Source organism: Pseudomyrmex gracilis, unplaced genomic scaffold, assembly GCF_002006095.1.
Source record: "Pseudomyrmex gracilis isolate BER0280 unplaced genomic scaffold, ASM200609v1 scaffold_8, whole genome shotgun sequence".
In the NCBI taxonomy this organism is placed as follows: domain Eukaryota; kingdom Metazoa; phylum Arthropoda; class Insecta; order Hymenoptera; family Formicidae; genus Pseudomyrmex; species Pseudomyrmex gracilis.
The window spans coordinates 1097657-1113541 of NW_018020592.1; the positions used below are offsets into that span (position 1 = coordinate 1097657).

At 34.9% G+C, this 15885-nt stretch overlaps 5 protein-coding genes across 7 annotated transcripts; 1 reads left to right on the forward strand and 4 right to left on the reverse strand.

Moving 5' to 3' along the window:
• Nucleotides 1-20: 20 nt before the first annotated feature.
• LOC109860591 (septin-2) lies at nt 21-2981 on the reverse strand. Its single transcript, XM_020439803.1, has 8 exons — nt 2804-2981; nt 2044-2161; nt 1588-1924; nt 1392-1503; nt 1105-1297; nt 894-1021; nt 631-804; nt 21-537 (listed from the first exon to the last, which is right to left on the reverse strand). Exons 1-8 carry the CDS (start codon nt 2912-2914, stop codon nt 364-366), a joined length of 1347 nt encoding a protein of 448 aa, XP_020295392.1. The 5' UTR covers nt 2915-2981; the 3' UTR covers nt 21-363.
• Nucleotides 2982-3336: 355 nt separating this feature from the next.
• Nucleotides 3337-4506, reverse strand: LOC109861307 (complex I intermediate-associated protein 30, mitochondrial). The gene is made up of 4 exons (XM_020440890.1): nt 4461-4506; nt 3953-4289; nt 3704-3859; nt 3337-3583 (listed from the first exon to the last, which is right to left on the reverse strand). Exons 1-4 carry the CDS (start codon nt 4504-4506, stop codon nt 3337-3339), a joined length of 786 nt encoding a protein of 261 aa, XP_020296479.1.
• A 158-nt stretch (nt 4507-4664) lies between these two features.
• LOC109860598 (probable cardiolipin synthase (CMP-forming)) lies at nt 4665-6294 on the reverse strand. Of its 2 annotated transcripts, none has more exons than XM_020439815.1 (4): nt 6141-6294; nt 5563-5884; nt 5191-5448; nt 4665-5103 (listed from the first exon to the last, which is right to left on the reverse strand). In XM_020439815.1, exons 1-4 carry the CDS (start codon nt 6179-6181, stop codon nt 4837-4839), a joined length of 888 nt encoding a protein of 295 aa, XP_020295404.1. In that variant the 5' UTR covers nt 6182-6294; the 3' UTR covers nt 4665-4836. The 2 variants fall into 2 exon arrangements, with proteins under 2 accessions (XP_020295404.1, XP_020295414.1); XM_020439825.1 differs by having other exon boundaries at nt 4666-5103; nt 5563-5910; nt 6141-6290.
• A 173-nt stretch (nt 6295-6467) lies between these two features.
• Nucleotides 6468-8724, forward strand: LOC109860579 (m7GpppN-mRNA hydrolase). 2 transcript variants are annotated; one of them, XM_020439790.1, is made up of 5 exons: nt 6468-6806; nt 6926-7573; nt 7691-7853; nt 7939-8200; nt 8448-8724. In XM_020439790.1, exons 1-5 carry the CDS (start codon nt 6763-6765, stop codon nt 8705-8707), a joined length of 1377 nt encoding a protein of 458 aa, XP_020295379.1. In that variant the 5' UTR covers nt 6468-6762; the 3' UTR covers nt 8708-8724. The 2 variants fall into 2 exon arrangements, with proteins under 2 accessions (XP_020295379.1, XP_020295374.1); XM_020439785.1 differs by having other exon boundaries at nt 6473-6806; nt 7691-7859.
• A 582-nt stretch (nt 8725-9306) lies between these two features.
• LOC109860607 (heme oxygenase 2) lies at nt 9307-10768 on the reverse strand. The gene is made up of 3 exons (XM_020439837.1): nt 10485-10768; nt 10017-10215; nt 9307-9843 (listed from the first exon to the last, which is right to left on the reverse strand). Exons 1-3 carry the CDS (start codon nt 10585-10587, stop codon nt 9357-9359), a joined length of 789 nt encoding a protein of 262 aa, XP_020295426.1. The 5' UTR covers nt 10588-10768; the 3' UTR covers nt 9307-9356.
• Nucleotides 10769-15885: the final 5117 nt, after the last annotated feature.

The following is a 15885-nucleotide window of genomic DNA, read 5'->3' on the forward strand; positions in this document are numbered from 1 at the left end:
ATTGCGTACTAAATATATATCTCATATAAAGTCGAATACATTAAAAATCAATGTAGAAATAAATGTTTCGTTAAATATTTTTTTTTTGTTTTTTGTTTTTCTCATTGGAGTCGTATATAAGTTAAATCATATGCTGACTCAAAGCACATGCTTTCATGTGAACATTTTTGGTATATATAAGAATTGAATTGTTATATAATAAAATATAATACTATAATAATACAAAAATCATATAATCAAGATACATGTACAGAATCTTCTTATACTATTCGAATACGTCACAATTGCATTAGAGAATGCAAGTGGAACAAGCGATCATATTCGAATGGTGTAACAAGACGTTTCTTGATCATGAAGTAATCTTTACTTCTTCTTGCTTTTACCTAACGTTAGTGTATGATGTTGCGGTTGTTGTGTGAATTGTTGTTTTCGTTTAGCAAACTCCTGTATATCATCCTCAAGTTTCTTTCGATTCTCTTCCAATTTTTTCTTCTCTTCTGTATGATCTTTTTTCAGCTTATCGAATTTACTGTGAAGCTAAAAGATAAGAAAAAAACAAGCAGTAACAACTAATGTTTTTGCAATATAAATGACGTTTAAAGATATTTGTTTAAGAAATATTGTTGTTACCTCTTTCTCTGCCTCTTTCAATTCAGCTTCTTTTTCTTTCACTCGGGCGACGAACATCTGTCGCATTTCGTCTTCTTTCTGCTGCAATTCCTGCAAATGAATGGATCTTTTGGCCTCACAAGTCTGTTGAAAACTCACAGGTTTGTTATCACTGTCGACATCGCTGAAGCCCATCTGATAATTTATACAAATAAGCAGCAATATAGGAAAAAAGACGTCTATAAAATCGCAGATAAATAAAAAAAGGAAAAAAAAATATATACCTGTTCCAATCTCTTCTTTCGATAAAGTTCATAATGACGACAGTGAGTTTTTTCGCGCATGTCTTCCATGTTAGTGCTTATGAGCATTTCACGTAGTTTCACAAAATCGCAGTGAGATTCGTTTTCGACTGGAATGTTTCAATCGCGTTTGACATCTTCGGATCTTTTTTCTTTTTTGACTTAAATAATAATTACGACCTCACAATCTTACCTTGAACCGTACCCCAGGGATACTGACGAGAACGCATCGTCTTGTTACCTACACGAACAAAGTCGGTGCTGCCAACGACGGCGAAGGGTATATGAGCGTTCATAGAAGCGTTTACGTTAGCCACGTTCTCATCGTCAGTTGGAAACTGATAAATATGTATGCCATTGTTTTGCAATTCCGATATGATTTTGCTCTAAAAACAATAAATAAATAAAAAAATGTGATTATTATTAGCGCGTGTATATAGATTAAAATAATTTTCATATAACTTTCCTATGTATACGTACCTTAAATTTTTGTAATTCAGTCTTTGATATTGTATCAGCTTTAGCAATAATTGGAATGATATTAACTTTGGTATCTAGTTTCTTCATGCACACTAAATCAATGGACTTCAAACTACAAAAAGTGTAAACGAACATCGAATTTTTGCAAAATGTACCACTAATTAATGCAATGTGTACGATGTCAGTGTATAATTACCCATGGCCGGTAGGACATATGTAATAAAGGCAAACATGGATGCGACTGTCGTGATAAGTTGCAAGATTGCGCTTGATTTTCAATTCCTCCTGCAGATAAGCTTCAAACTGCGCATCTATGTAATCGACAACTGCCTTAAAACTGTCTTCCTTGTTGATCTGATCGCCATAACCAACTGTGTCAACGATAGTTAACTTCAGTCTGACATTACTCTCTTGCAGTTCGTAAGTGTGTGCTTTAAGTTTTACAGAAGGCAAATTATGCGGACTGGGACTAGACTCAAAGCTTGTGTTAAAGAGTGAATCCATAAGTGTAGATTTTCCAAGACCAGTTTCACCTATTTAAAGTAAAAATGAGATGTAAATACACATATTGCAGAATCAATTAAATCAATATTAATTATCAATTTAATATGTAAAAAGACAAAAAACATACAATAATGTTAACACATCATACCAATATTAAGAATGTTGAATACAAATCCATTTTGTACTGATTTGTTCACTAACTGACTGGGTAAGTTGTCAAATCCCACATGCCCTGACAGTTTCAGGGTACGCAGCATAGCTTCAATCTAGCAACAAAGAAATTATGCATCGATAATACTCCACAAAATCCAAGAAAGCCACAAATTGTTTTTGCAAGTAGATGAATAAGCAAAACCAATTCTAATAGTTTCTTCTTTCTCAACACAGGATGTGTGACAAACATAAACAAATGGAAATAAATGATCAAATATATAAATAAGTACTAAACAAATGCTTGACAAGGGTAAATATAAAACAAATTAAATGCAGAAACTTCAATTTATCGCACAGAGAGAATATAAAAATACGAAAGATGCTAGAGAAGAGGAAATACTACGCCCATAATTGTACAATCGGAACATCGGTGTACATTCCAGCACGTATCATAAAAACGTTCACGGATGATGTACAGTAATTAGTTGTGCGGTAGTTTTGTTGTTGTTGATTTTTTTTTAACTCATCCACATTCTCAAGTTTCAATTATTTACCGATAAAAAGTTATCAAACGGAAATGAACTTTTCTAGTAATGTGTAAACATACACGCGGAGAACTGTATAGACATTTCAACAATAGACACACACGCACGTTTTGGCTGCCAAGCAAAATTCTGGCGCCTTTCCTCCGTGGAAGATAAATTAAACGAAAGTCAACGGGAGGGCCGGTGTATAAATAAGAAAAATGTTTATACCTTAGCACGGTCAATCTCCTCCGTCGCCATTTTTTCTACGAGTCCGTTAGAAACGCGACGGGAACAAGTATGGACACTGGCGTTTGACACGGGAAATGACGGGATTCTCATGTACAAAACTCCTGCGGCCACACAGAGCGGCTCACTAGCGACACTTTCGGGCTTGCGCCGTGATCGTTAGTAATTAATCCAGAAAAGAAAAAAGTAGTTTTCTGTAACGTTGTATACAAAATCTACTGTTTACATACATGTATATTACTTTTTTTTTAAGATTGATTCAACAATTTTGTTTATTTATCTGACATATTTTCTGCCACGTGTCAATGAAATGCTTTCCAATATTTTCAACTTGCAAGTATATAAATAATTAAAAAATTTGTTATCTCAGAGACTGATATAGTTTTACCTTATGATGTTGAAATAAATTTTTCAGATTCGACATAAATAGACTTGTTCACTAATAAATTATATACAAGTTTATTTTCTTGCTATTATACATATGTACAATGAATTTTCTATATACATAAAGAAAATTAAAATCTGACTCCTTTAAAATCATAAGTTTCGTAAGCATTCTCCTCATATTCATATATATCATGCTCTAGACCAATGTAATCGATTTCCAGTCTGAAATGACCAGAAACATCATCTGCTAATGTTATGCCCAAGTTCTTGACGTCGTTAAGCATAATGGAGTATTGATTGTCCTGTATCCTGCCTCTACTAACAAACACAAATTTGGAAAATGGCATTTTGACATATTGCCAATATGGACCACCTCTGGTATGAAATACATATTGATACATATCGTTCCAAGTCAGATCAAATATATAACTGGTAGAAAGGTTCAGCGAATAACACCTGCCATCCCCTCTGATACGGAGAACAAGATGAGTATACGGCGACCAATCGTAAGCCGCCTCACGGTTAAAAGATTTGTATTTAGGTATTGTGGTAATGTTACAGTAGCCAGCGTAGGCTAGTCTGCCATCTTTGGGCAAACGATTACTCAGCACACCAGAAAACACACCTGTGCCAATGGAAGACATTTCTAATCTGAAACAACATAATCCAATTGTTGAGTGGACGTGACAGACTAAAACTATGATTATCACGTACTGATATTGTTTACATATTAATTACGCTTACTTAGCTGTCGAATAGCCTTCATTGTAATCACTGTCACATGTTACTATCCACTGATCCAGCGATTTCGGATCATCCTTGAATCGCCATACAACATCGACCTCACCTCGTCTGTATATCAAACTAGGATCCGTTTGATAATTTTCTTTCATTTCTTCTATCCAAAGACCGAATTCTTCTTTAAGTTTGCGCCATCCTTCGCGCATTTGGCCAAAGACGCTCAACTTCTCAGGTTCCGGTGGTGGTTTGTCATATTTTTTGTAACCGTATTTTCGATCTCTCACATAAAAACACGATAGATTTGCGGTTGTATGCAACTGTCTTTTATCGATTGTAAAGTCTGTCAATATTGTTTTAAATACGCGTACAATCATATTGGTGTTTCAAGTTGCTTACATACTTTTGCTTGCAGCTTTTAAACTGCTAGGTTAGATTAGGGATAAGGTTATGTTAGATTAGGTTAGGTTAGGTTTAGACTAGCTACAAGTGCGTTCGCTTTTAAGTCGCTTACGCGCTTTAAGCATCAGTCCGTCTTTATAATTCCTTAAATGTACCATCTCCGATTAAACATCAATTATCACTGATCAATCAAATGATGCAATTGGTTTATTCTAACAGAATTGATCGATTAAGTTAATCGTAAATGTTTAATGTTTTTTTCCGTAAAAAATTTGAAAAAGAAAAACTACATTTTTACATATGTTTATATACAATTTTTATAACAGCAATAGTACAAAAACAATGTGAATTATTCATAATCTGTAGTTAAAAATTTATGCATTATAATACATCAAATACATGCATTTATCAAATATACATATATATATATATATATACACACATACACACACACACACACAAATGTTGTGTGCAAATAAATGTTCAAGCTAAGGGGATACTTGTGTTGAATTCTTTTTCCTCAATAATTTGTATGTATCCTTTGACAACAAGTAACTGACACCTCCCGCGATTGTTGTAAATGCAGTGAAATAATAGAGAAATTGCAACAAGGGATGATCTACAAAGTGAAAAACCGGAGCGGCTAGTGTTCCAGCGACTACAGATAACTGCACTCCAGTGTTCAGTTTGCTCGCTAAAGTTGGCGCTAATTGGACAGTAGCGTGTGTGGGATCAAAGTATCTCGCCAAGGTTTTCTGGAAACGATGTTAAAATGTTGACATTAATTTTAATTAAGATATTTTTTATTAATGAGATAAATCAAAAAATGCTTTGATACACACCGGCGGAGGTAAGGAACGATATCTGATATAAGATGCAGCTCCTACTAGAACAATATCACGTACAATAACAAGACAAGTGAGAGGAACCGGTATCAAACCAACCCAAGCTAGGGAGAGAAACAGTGTTCCTACTAGTAACTTGTCTGCGACAGGATCCAAAAAACTTCCAAGTTTAGATGCTTGTGATGTCCATGTACGTGCGATCCATCCATCTGCCAGATCACTCAGTCCTGCGAAAGCAAGTAGCCATAGCGCTATCTGCGCCATAGCAGAAGAAAATAAATCAATGATTATTTAGAGTATATAGTATGAAAAATTGTTTTTGTTATTTAGACAATTTATATCTTTTTGTCTCACCAAGCTAAGCCATACCTGATAATCGTGTGACAAAATCAAATAGCTTAAAAATGGCGAAGTCACAATACGACCTATACAAAGTACATTGGGAACAGTCCAGATATTTTCTCTTTCGATAATCTCTTCTACTTTTCTCTTTGTATGCTTGAAATCTTGCAGTATTCGCATTCGTAATGCTTTTCTTCGCGACAATTGCTGTTTTGTATTATTATAATTAACGCCATTTTTGTGATTGTTTCTTCCTGTGACATAGAGTCTGGTCGGGCACAAATACTGTCTCCAACATTGTTCCATCAGACATTTGTTTAACGTTATAGACTGCCTAAGCCGCATAACACTGAGATAATACATGATCATTTACTCCTGTTTCAAAATAAAAAAACAAAGTAACTGCCTAATTTATATTTTGGATTTGTAGAAAACAAAGTATTATTAAATATTTTTATACAAAAAATTATACAATTAATATAATTTAGTAGATTTACAAAGAATATCTAAGAAGCAGCAGAAAAAAACAGACGACAAAAACAGAGAAGTAAGAGTTCGCGAAATTCAAAACAAGTTGTGATAAATTTGCAGTTCGAGTTCCTCACCTGAAATTTTGCGAAAATACGCTCAATTTCGTGCTAAACATAAGATTTGAAAGATGGAAATTGTTATTACGCTTTGCGGAAGCAGTAATTAAGAGTTAAAAACGATAAATTTCAAGGCTAGAAAATCTGTCATGTTAAAATCCAAAGCACACAGAATGGCTGCGTTCACCAGAGAACTCGGCGCTTTAACAAGCGCTTTGCGCCTATTGTGATTGGTCTCTTCTTGTAAATCTGTCATATATATGAAAGTATATGCCAATAATAACCAACAATCGCAAAGCGCGCTTGCTGAGTTCTGCTGAACGCAACCATTATGCAAAATGTTCCAAGCTACAGCTTGTTGAAGTACTTACATATAAGTCACAAGTGGATTACATCCATTTTAAAAGGTAAAAACACGTAATATACACACAGCGTAGTACGCCAGTTAGCGTGAATTGGTATTATATATAGATCTAGCCAGATCTGTATTAACGTATATAAAAAACTAATCAGATGTAACTTCCAAGATTGTTTATCGGAATAAGATAAAGCGTTGGATTATTACACGTTTAATTTTCGGTGTTGGATACATTAAAAGAAATCAAAGGATTAAAAGATAAAAAGTAATAGTTTAAAAACAATGGAGCATACGATTCCATCTGACATTCTCGACGATCTTAGCAGGTTAGTTTCGGCCAAAGAACGTTAAATAACGATGATTCTATGAGAGAACAATATTGATAAGTTTGCTGTATTTTTTATGAATTAATAAGTTTGCTATATATTGTGTCTTATTTTTTTAGTCGATTTATCATCAATGTGCCTGAAGAAGAGAGGAAAGACTTGGTGCGAATTTGCTTTCAAATCGAATTAGCGCACTGGTTTTATCTTGACTTTTACTGCACAGAAGAAAATCCCAAGCTGAAGTCGTGCAACTTCAAGGAATTCGCCACTCATATATTTCAGCATATACCTTTCTTGAAACCACATGTGCAGTACATTGATGCTGTGCTTGACCAATGGAGAGAGTACAAGCAGAATGTGCCGACATTTGGGGCAATTGTGCTGAATGAAGATATGACAAAGGTGCTACTGGTTCAGAGCTACTGGGCAAAGCACAGCTGGAGTTTTCCTAAAGGGAAAGTGAATGAAGACGAGGAACCTTATCTTTGTGCGATTCGTGAAGTGTTAGAAGAGACTGGGTTTGATATATCTAATTTGATAGACAAAAATGAGTATATTGAGTCTGTAATAAACGATCAAGTGGTGAGACTGTACATTATTTCGGGTGTGCAAAAAGACACTAAGTTTCAACCCAAAACACGCAAGGAAATCAAGAATGTGGAGTGGTTTACTATAGCGGATTTGCCTAACACCAAGAAGGATATGACCTCTAAACAGAAAATCGGTGTTGGACCAAATGCATTCTTTATGGTGGTGCCTTTTGTCAGGTTAGGTTAGGTTAATCTATTTTCTTAGCATATGTCTTTCGCGTTATGTTTATTGGAAAAAAATTGTATATATATCGTATTTATTGTTATGTATATATGTTCGTCATTTTTATATAGGCGAATGAAGCGATGGATTCAGGAGACACAACAACGTGAAAAATGTGGAGTCTCAACTACCCGCAGACAGAGGCACAGATCGTTAGGGGATGCTGAGTCAGTGGCAAAGAGTAAACGACAACAGCAGCCGCTCTTCCACAATTTTTCCACTTGTCCACCGCAGGTAAAAGTATGATATCAATATTTTTTTATTTATCCTAATTTATCTATTTGTCAATCAATTCTAACATGTATTTTCTTGTGTGCAGAACGAAGTTCCGGATTTTAGAGTTAGTCGTCAAGCCAACACCTCTCCCCGCGGTCGTCGTGACAATAAAAAAGACACTCCCTCAAAAATACCTTCTAAGCGAAATCTATTTGGCGAACGCGAATTGTCAACAATGTCCCCGTCTCTCGCCAAACATATGCTGGATAATTCCGCTCAATCATGCACACTTCTAATTGATCCTGCAATTCAGTCGATTAAATGCAACGATTTCAGTTATAAAGCGCAATCTACAGAAAAAGAAGGTACGCTTATGTAACTTAAAGTATCAAATCATTGTTAAAATAAGGTTTTCTTCAGATCTGTTAATAAATTCAAGTCGAAATGGTGTTTTCATAGTTACTTGAATCTGACCTTGAAAATGCTATTTACTTGGTTTTGACTCGAACGTAGATATTATTGTCTGTTTAATGACATTGAATTTCGTGCTTTTTTAATCATAACTTTTTTTTTTTACATTTTAATAACAATTGGATAAAAATTGCTTTTCAGATTCTCAAAGAAGTTTGCCAAGTGGGAACATTAAAGCGCTCTTGTTTGACGAAGCCGCGCGTAAACTACAAGAGAATTTTAAAACGATTCCGCCGTCATTTGTAAATGCGGACGATAGTCGGCAAATTTTAACGAAGAACAACGCAATAGGACAACATTCTCTTACGTTTGAATTTCGATCAAAAACATGGGACAATTTTAAATTCGACAGGCAGGCTATAATGAAGGTTGCAGACCAGTACGCGTATAACATGACGTAGAAACAGGTTGCAAAACTTAAAAAAAAAATAACAAAAACCGGTGACTGATGGGAAGTAATCAAGCCCGTCTTCTTCTTTGGTATGGAAGATTGTTACACGTTTGAAACGTGTTTGATATACATTTATTTTTTTTTCATTTTTTGTATAACGTTGGTACAATTCGGTACCGATGTAAACTAATATGTAACTTAGTGTTTGGATATTTAACCTCGAAATACTGTATATATTCATCAGTATATCTTCATCAATATGTATATACTGTATATACATTCTATCACATATCTGAACATAAATTTTCTCTGTAACATAATGCGTACGGTAAGACTATGAATTTATTATATTTTAAATTTGCTAGTATCTAATTACGGAAGAAGAGTATCCTAAGATCTGGAACATAACAAATATAGAATTTATCGCTATCTTGTTAAATTCTTAGCAATTTACTTTTTACACACGACACGGCAAACTTCGAGAAAATAGGATTTCTTTTAATTCGCGTTTCATACAGACACAATTTACTCATATATAGAGAAAATTATATTTACGATATAAAAATAACATGTTAATATATTTTTTGACATTAGATTATTATAGATCTTTTTTTGATGAAAAATAAAAGTCCATTATAGTTTTATTTAACGAATTGACGTTAAAATGAGAGCAATTTAATTAAATAAATAAATAAATATTGAATAATAAAGTAAGAACTGGTAAGCAATACAAGAAGGATCAATGCAAATCGGATCAGCTGAATAGTAAAATGGTATACACTCTCTAGAACGTTGCCACCCGTCTGTACACTTCTGATAATTTCATTATTCAATTTAAAGACTATTTTACTTTCTTCGATAAGTTTATTTTTCATATCTTCGTCCAGAGATTCCGCGATTCTGTTCATCGATTCACGCAAGTCGCGTTTCAATTCATATATACTACTTTCTCCGAAGTCTGTGATGTTGTTACCACTGTTTGATCCTTTAAAAGGTGAGATTTTCTGCATAAGCTGTCGTTTTTTGCGCAAAATAATACCACCGCTGAAGAGACCCATGTAAAGGTGATACATATACGCCATCAGTAAAGTGGGATCTGTGTCTTCCACTTCTCTCAAATGTATTAGATATTTGACGACACTCTCCCTGGTTTTGTTTTAAAATTAAATTTAAAATTACAAAAATTCTATCTGGCAATGAATTATTAAATTACTATTAAATACTAATATGTTACTGTGATTGTAAACAAAGGAAAACAATATAATACAAATGCTTTTGTAATATTGCTATAAATGTATAAGCTTTCTCATTATAAGTACCTAGGACTATAGTTTTTCCTCCATCCTTTTCCTAAATAGTGATCGAGATCTGTCTCAAAAGCTTCTGTACGGTGAAGCTCGGCGAGAGGAAGTAATCCAATCTTTGTATTCTTTAATCTAATCATTGCACCTTCTAGGTAACGAAAGATCTCGTAGAAAACCAGAAGACCATCAGCCCATATAGAATCGTTGAACAGTCCTGTAGTTGGAATACACAAAACTATGCAGTAGAAAGCATGAACATTGTTGCATTGTGAATCACACACTGTGTGTGAGAAATTATATATATCAACCCATTTCTATTGTTTTGCAAAAAGATCTTTGTCTACTTTCATAAGTAAATCTGTTTTACATTGGTATCACTCTCTTGGTGTCACTCTAACTAGCACTCTTTAGATGCGAACTAAATCCAATATATATTTGCAATATTTGAAAAGATTACTATCATAATATTTTACAATATCTCACCACATGCCAGTTTTGCGTTTACAAGAGCATCGCTGATTGAGTGTATTTCCCTGGTAGCTTTTGCCATTTTTTTGCAAAAATTCTCGTCTTTTGTGTTATCCATTTTGATTGAGTGAACTCTGAATAATGCGTGTTATAAAGGAGCCTATTGTATATCAAGACACAAATTCGTCACACACCGTCAAATCGCCAATTCTTCGCGCGATTTCTCAGCTGTCACGTTATAAGAAAATTGTCGGGAAAATACTGCGCCCGCAACATCGACGTCCATCGTCGTCAGCCGCCCCTGCGCGTGACTCGATTCGGTCACGTGACATATCATACACGATGCTTTTGAACATCGCCGCAAGAGGTCTCATCGTTCGGCAAATTTCATTTTTCCGTAACATTTCCTTCGCAAATTTTTATCCGTGCCGTTTGTATCTTGAGATGCTGTTCTGCATAATTATATTTTCTTTCAACGAAATATCTGTTTTCTGTATAAGAATTTATTTCAAATGTTCACACATCGCATTTGAAAACATATATTCAAGGAAGATGAACCGAACACGCATATAGAAAAAGACAATGGTGAACAAGTTAATAATACTTTGCACAATGGAGGTATAATAGGTATCTTCATTTTATTCATATTTTCTCTTGTATATAAGAAACGGAAATGTACAAAATATATTGAATAATTATTCTACTAGTTATTATATAATTTAAGTACATTTAATGTAAGTAAAAAAATTTGTGTGTAAATCATGTAATATTCAACTTCGGGCTATATATATATAAGTTTAAAACAGTGTACGAAAATCGAAGAAAAAACGTCGTACGATTAAAAAAAGCATACGAAAGAAAGGTCATTTTCCCTGCGTTTTTTCACGAAAGCGCGCCGCGCACATTCGAAGCGGTGTCCTGCGATGCGCGATACCGCGATCGCGGAAGAATCGCGCAGTTTAGAACAAAATGCCCACGTGCCGCGCAACGTAACAGGATAACAGAGACGGCACGTTGGTTGTGTGCTTGCGCACGAGCTCGATAACGTGTCCGCGAGACCTGGCGCGGCGTGTTCGCGGACGTTGAGAATTTTCGCGGTCGCGCGAAACCACGACATCGGCAACCGTCGATCGCTAGGGTGTGCAGGGCACGTGTATGTATGTGCGATACGTGCGCACGCGACGCGTATCGCGACGGACCATATCGTGACGGAGCGCGGAGGAGTGCGTTGACCTTCGCCGAGGACGTGCCCACGTCCCCAGGCCGGGTCACACTCGAGTCTTGCGTTCGCAGGGGAACATACTCGAGCGTGGTCGGATCGAGGCGCGTAATGCCTTCGCTCGATAAGCGCACCACGGCGGAGAGGAAGCAGGTCGAGGCATGCTCCTCCTCTTTCTTCTGTTTCCGCAGTAGCGGATCGAGTGTCTTCTCGAGCCCGGTATTGTGTACGTATCGTTCAGAACGCGCGTTCCAGGAGAAACATCACGAAACACAGCTGCGCAATAAGTTTTATTATAATTGAAAGATTTAAAAAGCTACGACGGACATAAATTTAATTATTTGTATCATGTAAGATTATATTTTTTATTGACTTCTTTGATAAATCTTTTCATATTTTAGTTAATATTTAATAGAATCTATATGTGGTATTCACATATATAACTCATTGTTAACACGAGAATTAAGGTGTGTTTTATAAATAAATATATACGTGCGATTGTAGAAAAAATTTGTACAATTGAATATCAGCCAATTATCGCTATTTTATATTGAAGGCACACTGAATATCCGTCATTATGTTTCTCACTCTTCATAAGAATATAATTTATTCTCTCTTTTTCCGTGGCTCTCCTTCTGTTACCCTGTTTCCAAGTATTTATCAAAGGCGGTACGATGCCATGACAGACTCCACCCAGACCGGTACTGACTTCGTAGCAGCCGCTTCCTCCTCGGGTAACGAGCACCCGAGATTCACCGCAATCGGGTCGGTCACGTTTCTTGGTACCGTCGAGCTTCCTGGACACTCCTACGTTACGCCCTTTCAGAGATCGCGTCCCATCGCGAAACTTGACAAAACGACGGAGTACGGAGATGCGATGTTCTGATTCTCGAGAAAATTAAGAGATATTGTCTCTCGCGCAAGAGTTTTTTAATGCCGCTTAAAATCTTATCTCTCAGATGTAATAAAAAGACGTACACAGAATATATATAAATTTAATAACAATATATATTATAATATGTATAACGAGCGGGTGTTTTATATTTTTTTTTTAGAATCAGTCTTACACATATAAGATTATCATTTTCGATTATTACAGCGAGACAATTCAAACAATCCTATTAAATCTTTCTCACACAATCTTCAAAATTTCGACTATGTTTTCAATATCTTTTCAGTGAATCAAATCAAACTTTTGTTGAAATCTTCTCTAGTCTAAGAAAGGGGCTAAAGCGTTAAACTTTCTCTTGACTTTATTGACTTGGTATAATTAAAATTTGCAACTCGGGGGAGGAGAGATACTTGTTCGCTTTCGAAACTGAAGCGACTGTGCAACGAATTGGAGAATAGTAGGCTTATTTTTTTTGTTAATATTAAATATGATGTTATTATCATAAAGCAAATATTGTTATGTGTAAAAAGACTTATATCATTACTTGAGTACTAAAAACAATGAAAGTTGATAAGAGATGAACTTTTTTGTGTTTCGCGCGAGATAAGATTAATGTATTTTATATTATCCTACTACCTTGCAGTCGCGTTGCGGCTACTGCTGCGAAGCAATGCTTTGTGCATTCGGTGGGGAGACTCGGAGCTCCACCGACAATATGCCAGCCTGGTCGTCCACGAAATGTATTGTCACTTGATTGTCAATATCTTTGGCTTAGCGAGGCCGTTATTAACGCGTTACTTTTATTATTACAGCCGTTGTGTTGTAGAAAGAAACAGTTTAAACGTATAGCCCATAAGAAACAACCATCGCGTGTGCGTTACGTGATGAAATTCTTCTCAGTATCAGTTTTTACTTTTAATTGCGAATTTATGACAAAAATTTGTATTGTTTTTACAACAGTCGCAATAGACAATTTATTTAAAACTACATTTGTTAATAATGTTTATGTTTCGATTGTCGCGATTGTAATCTCCACACCTGGGAAAACAAACACGCATGTTATTTAAATTTTATTTAACGCGTTATGAATTAATGTACATGTAAATTACACACGTTGTGTGTTTATGTGTTATTGTCTGTTTGTTTGTTTTGTTGTTTTTAAGAGATTGTCTAAGCACATGGCTACATTTAAAATTAGACAGAGACGAAGAAAGAGAGGATATTTTTTATATTCTAGTTGATGTAATTTTTTCTTTTTTTTTTAATGGAAGAGGTGACCACGAAATTATTTGGATCGATATCACGCGACTTTAGTAAATTTCTGTTCTCCTGCTTCGATATATAAAAATTTTCAGGGAAAAGCTTGTATAATTTTGGCAGGTTTAACGAAATATCCAAAGAAATGTGCAAAACATGCGAAATGGCAGCTTCATTGGTAGAATCTTAGTCAATCATGTAATTACTATACGCATAAAAAATAGATATATAATATATTTTACTAATTTTATATAAAATATAAACGCAAATGTGTGTATATAATATATATAATATATATAATATTATACATGATAAAATAAGTAAAAGTATCTTATACAAATATCATTGTACACGCACAAAACTCTTATTACCGTATATATATATTTAAAATAAATTTAAATAATAAAATATATATATATATATTTTAATATATAAAATATATATATATATATTTTAATATATAAAATATATATATATATATGTATATATATATAATATAATGTATATTTTTAATAGATACAATTATGTTTAAATTGTTTACGTACATCACGCATAATAAAAAATAATCAATTTTTTTATCATTTAACGTAAAAACAAATCGCCTTACACAACTGCACGCATTTTACAATCTTATGTACAGAAAATTTCTACTATATACAAAAGAGATTACATTCTACGTATCTCAAGATTTATTTTGCAAGATGTTTTAGAAATACAGTGCGCTTATATATATTTTTGTTCGAAAAAACAGCGAGATTGTGTCGTCCCGAATATCGTGTGACGCATTGAATCGCGTGCAATTTTACAGTGCAACGTGACGTGACACTTGTAATTGATTAAATTGCCCGAGAAGTAAACGGGAGAAATGCGCGAGAATATATGTACTCTCGATGATTTGCGATGCGCTATTTCGATGATTATTTTTCTAACAGCACTTATCTGGATGGTCACACTTGACTAAAGTTATCCAGTCAATGTTACTAGGAGATCAGATTTATGGGGAAGTCGCTGTCTTATGAAAGCAGGGTCAGAGATCGATGTGTTTTAATAAAAATTCACCTTTTTTTCTCACGCACGAGACGCGCGCGACGAAAGAATCTCGCGCGATTGTTTCGCACTGTTACTCGCCGACGAGCATACAATGCGCGTATCGACGCGAAAGTTCATGTGTTCAATATTATAAATGTCTCGGCGACTGTTCTGACTTGTCTCCTAGATAAAAAAAACTAGCAATTTAATATATTAAACGTACATATGTGTATTATTATTACATTATATGTATATGTGTCTTATACTTTTATTTATATCTAATATTTAATTTTTGTTAGTTTTTTATTCATTTTCATTATTTCTGTCACACGCGATTAATTTTTACCGTATCTACGCAAAGAATTACATATCGACGATATCTCATTGTCAGTGTTACGCGCCGTCGCGATTATATAATATCGGAACTGATGTGAGAGTGAGAGATTGAATGATCTCCATATCCTCTGCACGAACGTGCTTTCCTGATACGCATACGATTTAGTTGCCGCTCACTTCTGCGGACACTAGAAAACCGTCGGTATCGCATCCGTCTTCCACGCGAATCTACTCCCCTGATAAGTAAACTTATGTACTTACTTGAGAGCTCAATGCTCCGACGGAACATGCTGCATCACACATCGTCTTACGTCACCATTAGCGTGTGTCTACTAATTCGCGCGTACCTGCGACAAATCGCAATGGTAACATTACACTGAATATTCATTATTTAAGAACGATAAAAAATGATTTTTAGTTCATTTGATAATGTTTTTCTACAATGTTATTATTTTATACGTAAAAATTGAACAGTAAGAATGATAATTATTTATAATAATAAGGCGATAGAAATAGTCGCAAAAAAAGTTCTTGGTCGCGTCAGGTATCGACCAACGTGAACTTCTGTCGACTCCTCGTGACACATCATTGCACACATTCGCGCACCGTGTAATTATTTTCGTCTCATGACGCGGACCGATCGAGAGTGTTCTTGTCGTCGTCGGCGTCGTTTGGACACCGGC

What these genes read in the sequence shown, in the direction of transcription:
- LOC109861307 (XM_020440890.1), bottom strand. Translation starts at nt 4,506, where the DNA reads ATGGTACATTTAAGGAATTATAAAGACGGACTGATGCTTAAAGCGC. An exon ending in GAAGGCTATTCGACAGCTAA is followed by an intron (nt 3,860 to 3,952) that starts GTAAGCGTAATT and finishes ATGTTGTTTCAG; the next exon opens with ATTAGAAATGTCTTCCATTG. An exon ending in GCGGCTTACGATTGGTCGCC is followed by an intron (nt 3,584 to 3,703) that starts GTATACTCATCT and finishes ATTTCATACCAG; the next exon opens with AGGTGGTCCATATTGGCAAT.
- LOC109860598 (XM_020439815.1), bottom strand. Translation starts at nt 6,181, where the DNA reads ATGTTTAGCACGAAATTGAGCGTATTTTCGCAAAATTTCAG. An exon ending in GTATTTTCGCAAAATTTCAG is followed by an intron (nt 5,885 to 6,140) that starts GTGAGGAACTCG and finishes GTATTATCTCAG; the next exon opens with TGTTATGCGGCTTAGGCAGT. An exon ending in ATCGTTCCTTACCTCCGCCG is followed by an intron (nt 5,104 to 5,190) that starts GTGTGTATCAAA and finishes CATCGTTTCCAG; the next exon opens with AAAACCTTGGCGAGATACTT.
- LOC109860579 (XM_020439785.1), top strand. Translation starts at nt 6,763, where the DNA reads ATGGAGCATACGATTCCATCTGACATTCTCGACGATCTTAGCAG. An exon ending in ATTCTCGACGATCTTAGCAG is followed by an intron (nt 6,807 to 6,925) that starts GTTAGTTTCGGC and finishes TTATTTTTTTAG; the next exon opens with TCGATTTATCATCAATGTGC. An exon ending in CTTGTCCACCGCAGGTAAAA is followed by an intron (nt 7,860 to 7,938) that starts GTATGATATCAA and finishes TCTTGTGTGCAG; the next exon opens with AACGAAGTTCCGGATTTTAG.
- LOC109860591 (XM_020439803.1), bottom strand. Translation starts at nt 2,914, where the DNA reads ATGAGAATCCCGTCATTTCCCGTGTCAAACGCCAGTGTCCATACTTGT. An exon ending in ATTCAACATTCTTAATATTG is followed by an intron (nt 1,925 to 2,043) that starts GTATGATGTGTT and finishes TACTTTAAATAG; the next exon opens with GTGAAACTGGTCTTGGAAAA. An exon ending in ATATGTCCTACCGGCCATGG is followed by an intron (nt 1,504 to 1,587) that starts GTAATTATACAC and finishes CACTTTTTGTAG; the next exon opens with TTTGAAGTCCATTGATTTAG.
- LOC109860607 (XM_020439837.1), bottom strand. Translation starts at nt 10,587, where the DNA reads ATGGATAACACAAAAGACGAGAATTTTTGCAAAAAAATGGCAAAAGCT. An exon ending in AAACGCAAAACTGGCATGTG is followed by an intron (nt 10,216 to 10,484) that starts GTGAGATATTGT and finishes TTCCAACTACAG; the next exon opens with GACTGTTCAACGATTCTATA. An exon ending in AGGAAAAACTATAGTCCTAG is followed by an intron (nt 9,844 to 10,016) that starts GTACTTATAATG and finishes AAACAAAACCAG; the next exon opens with GGAGAGTGTCGTCAAATATC.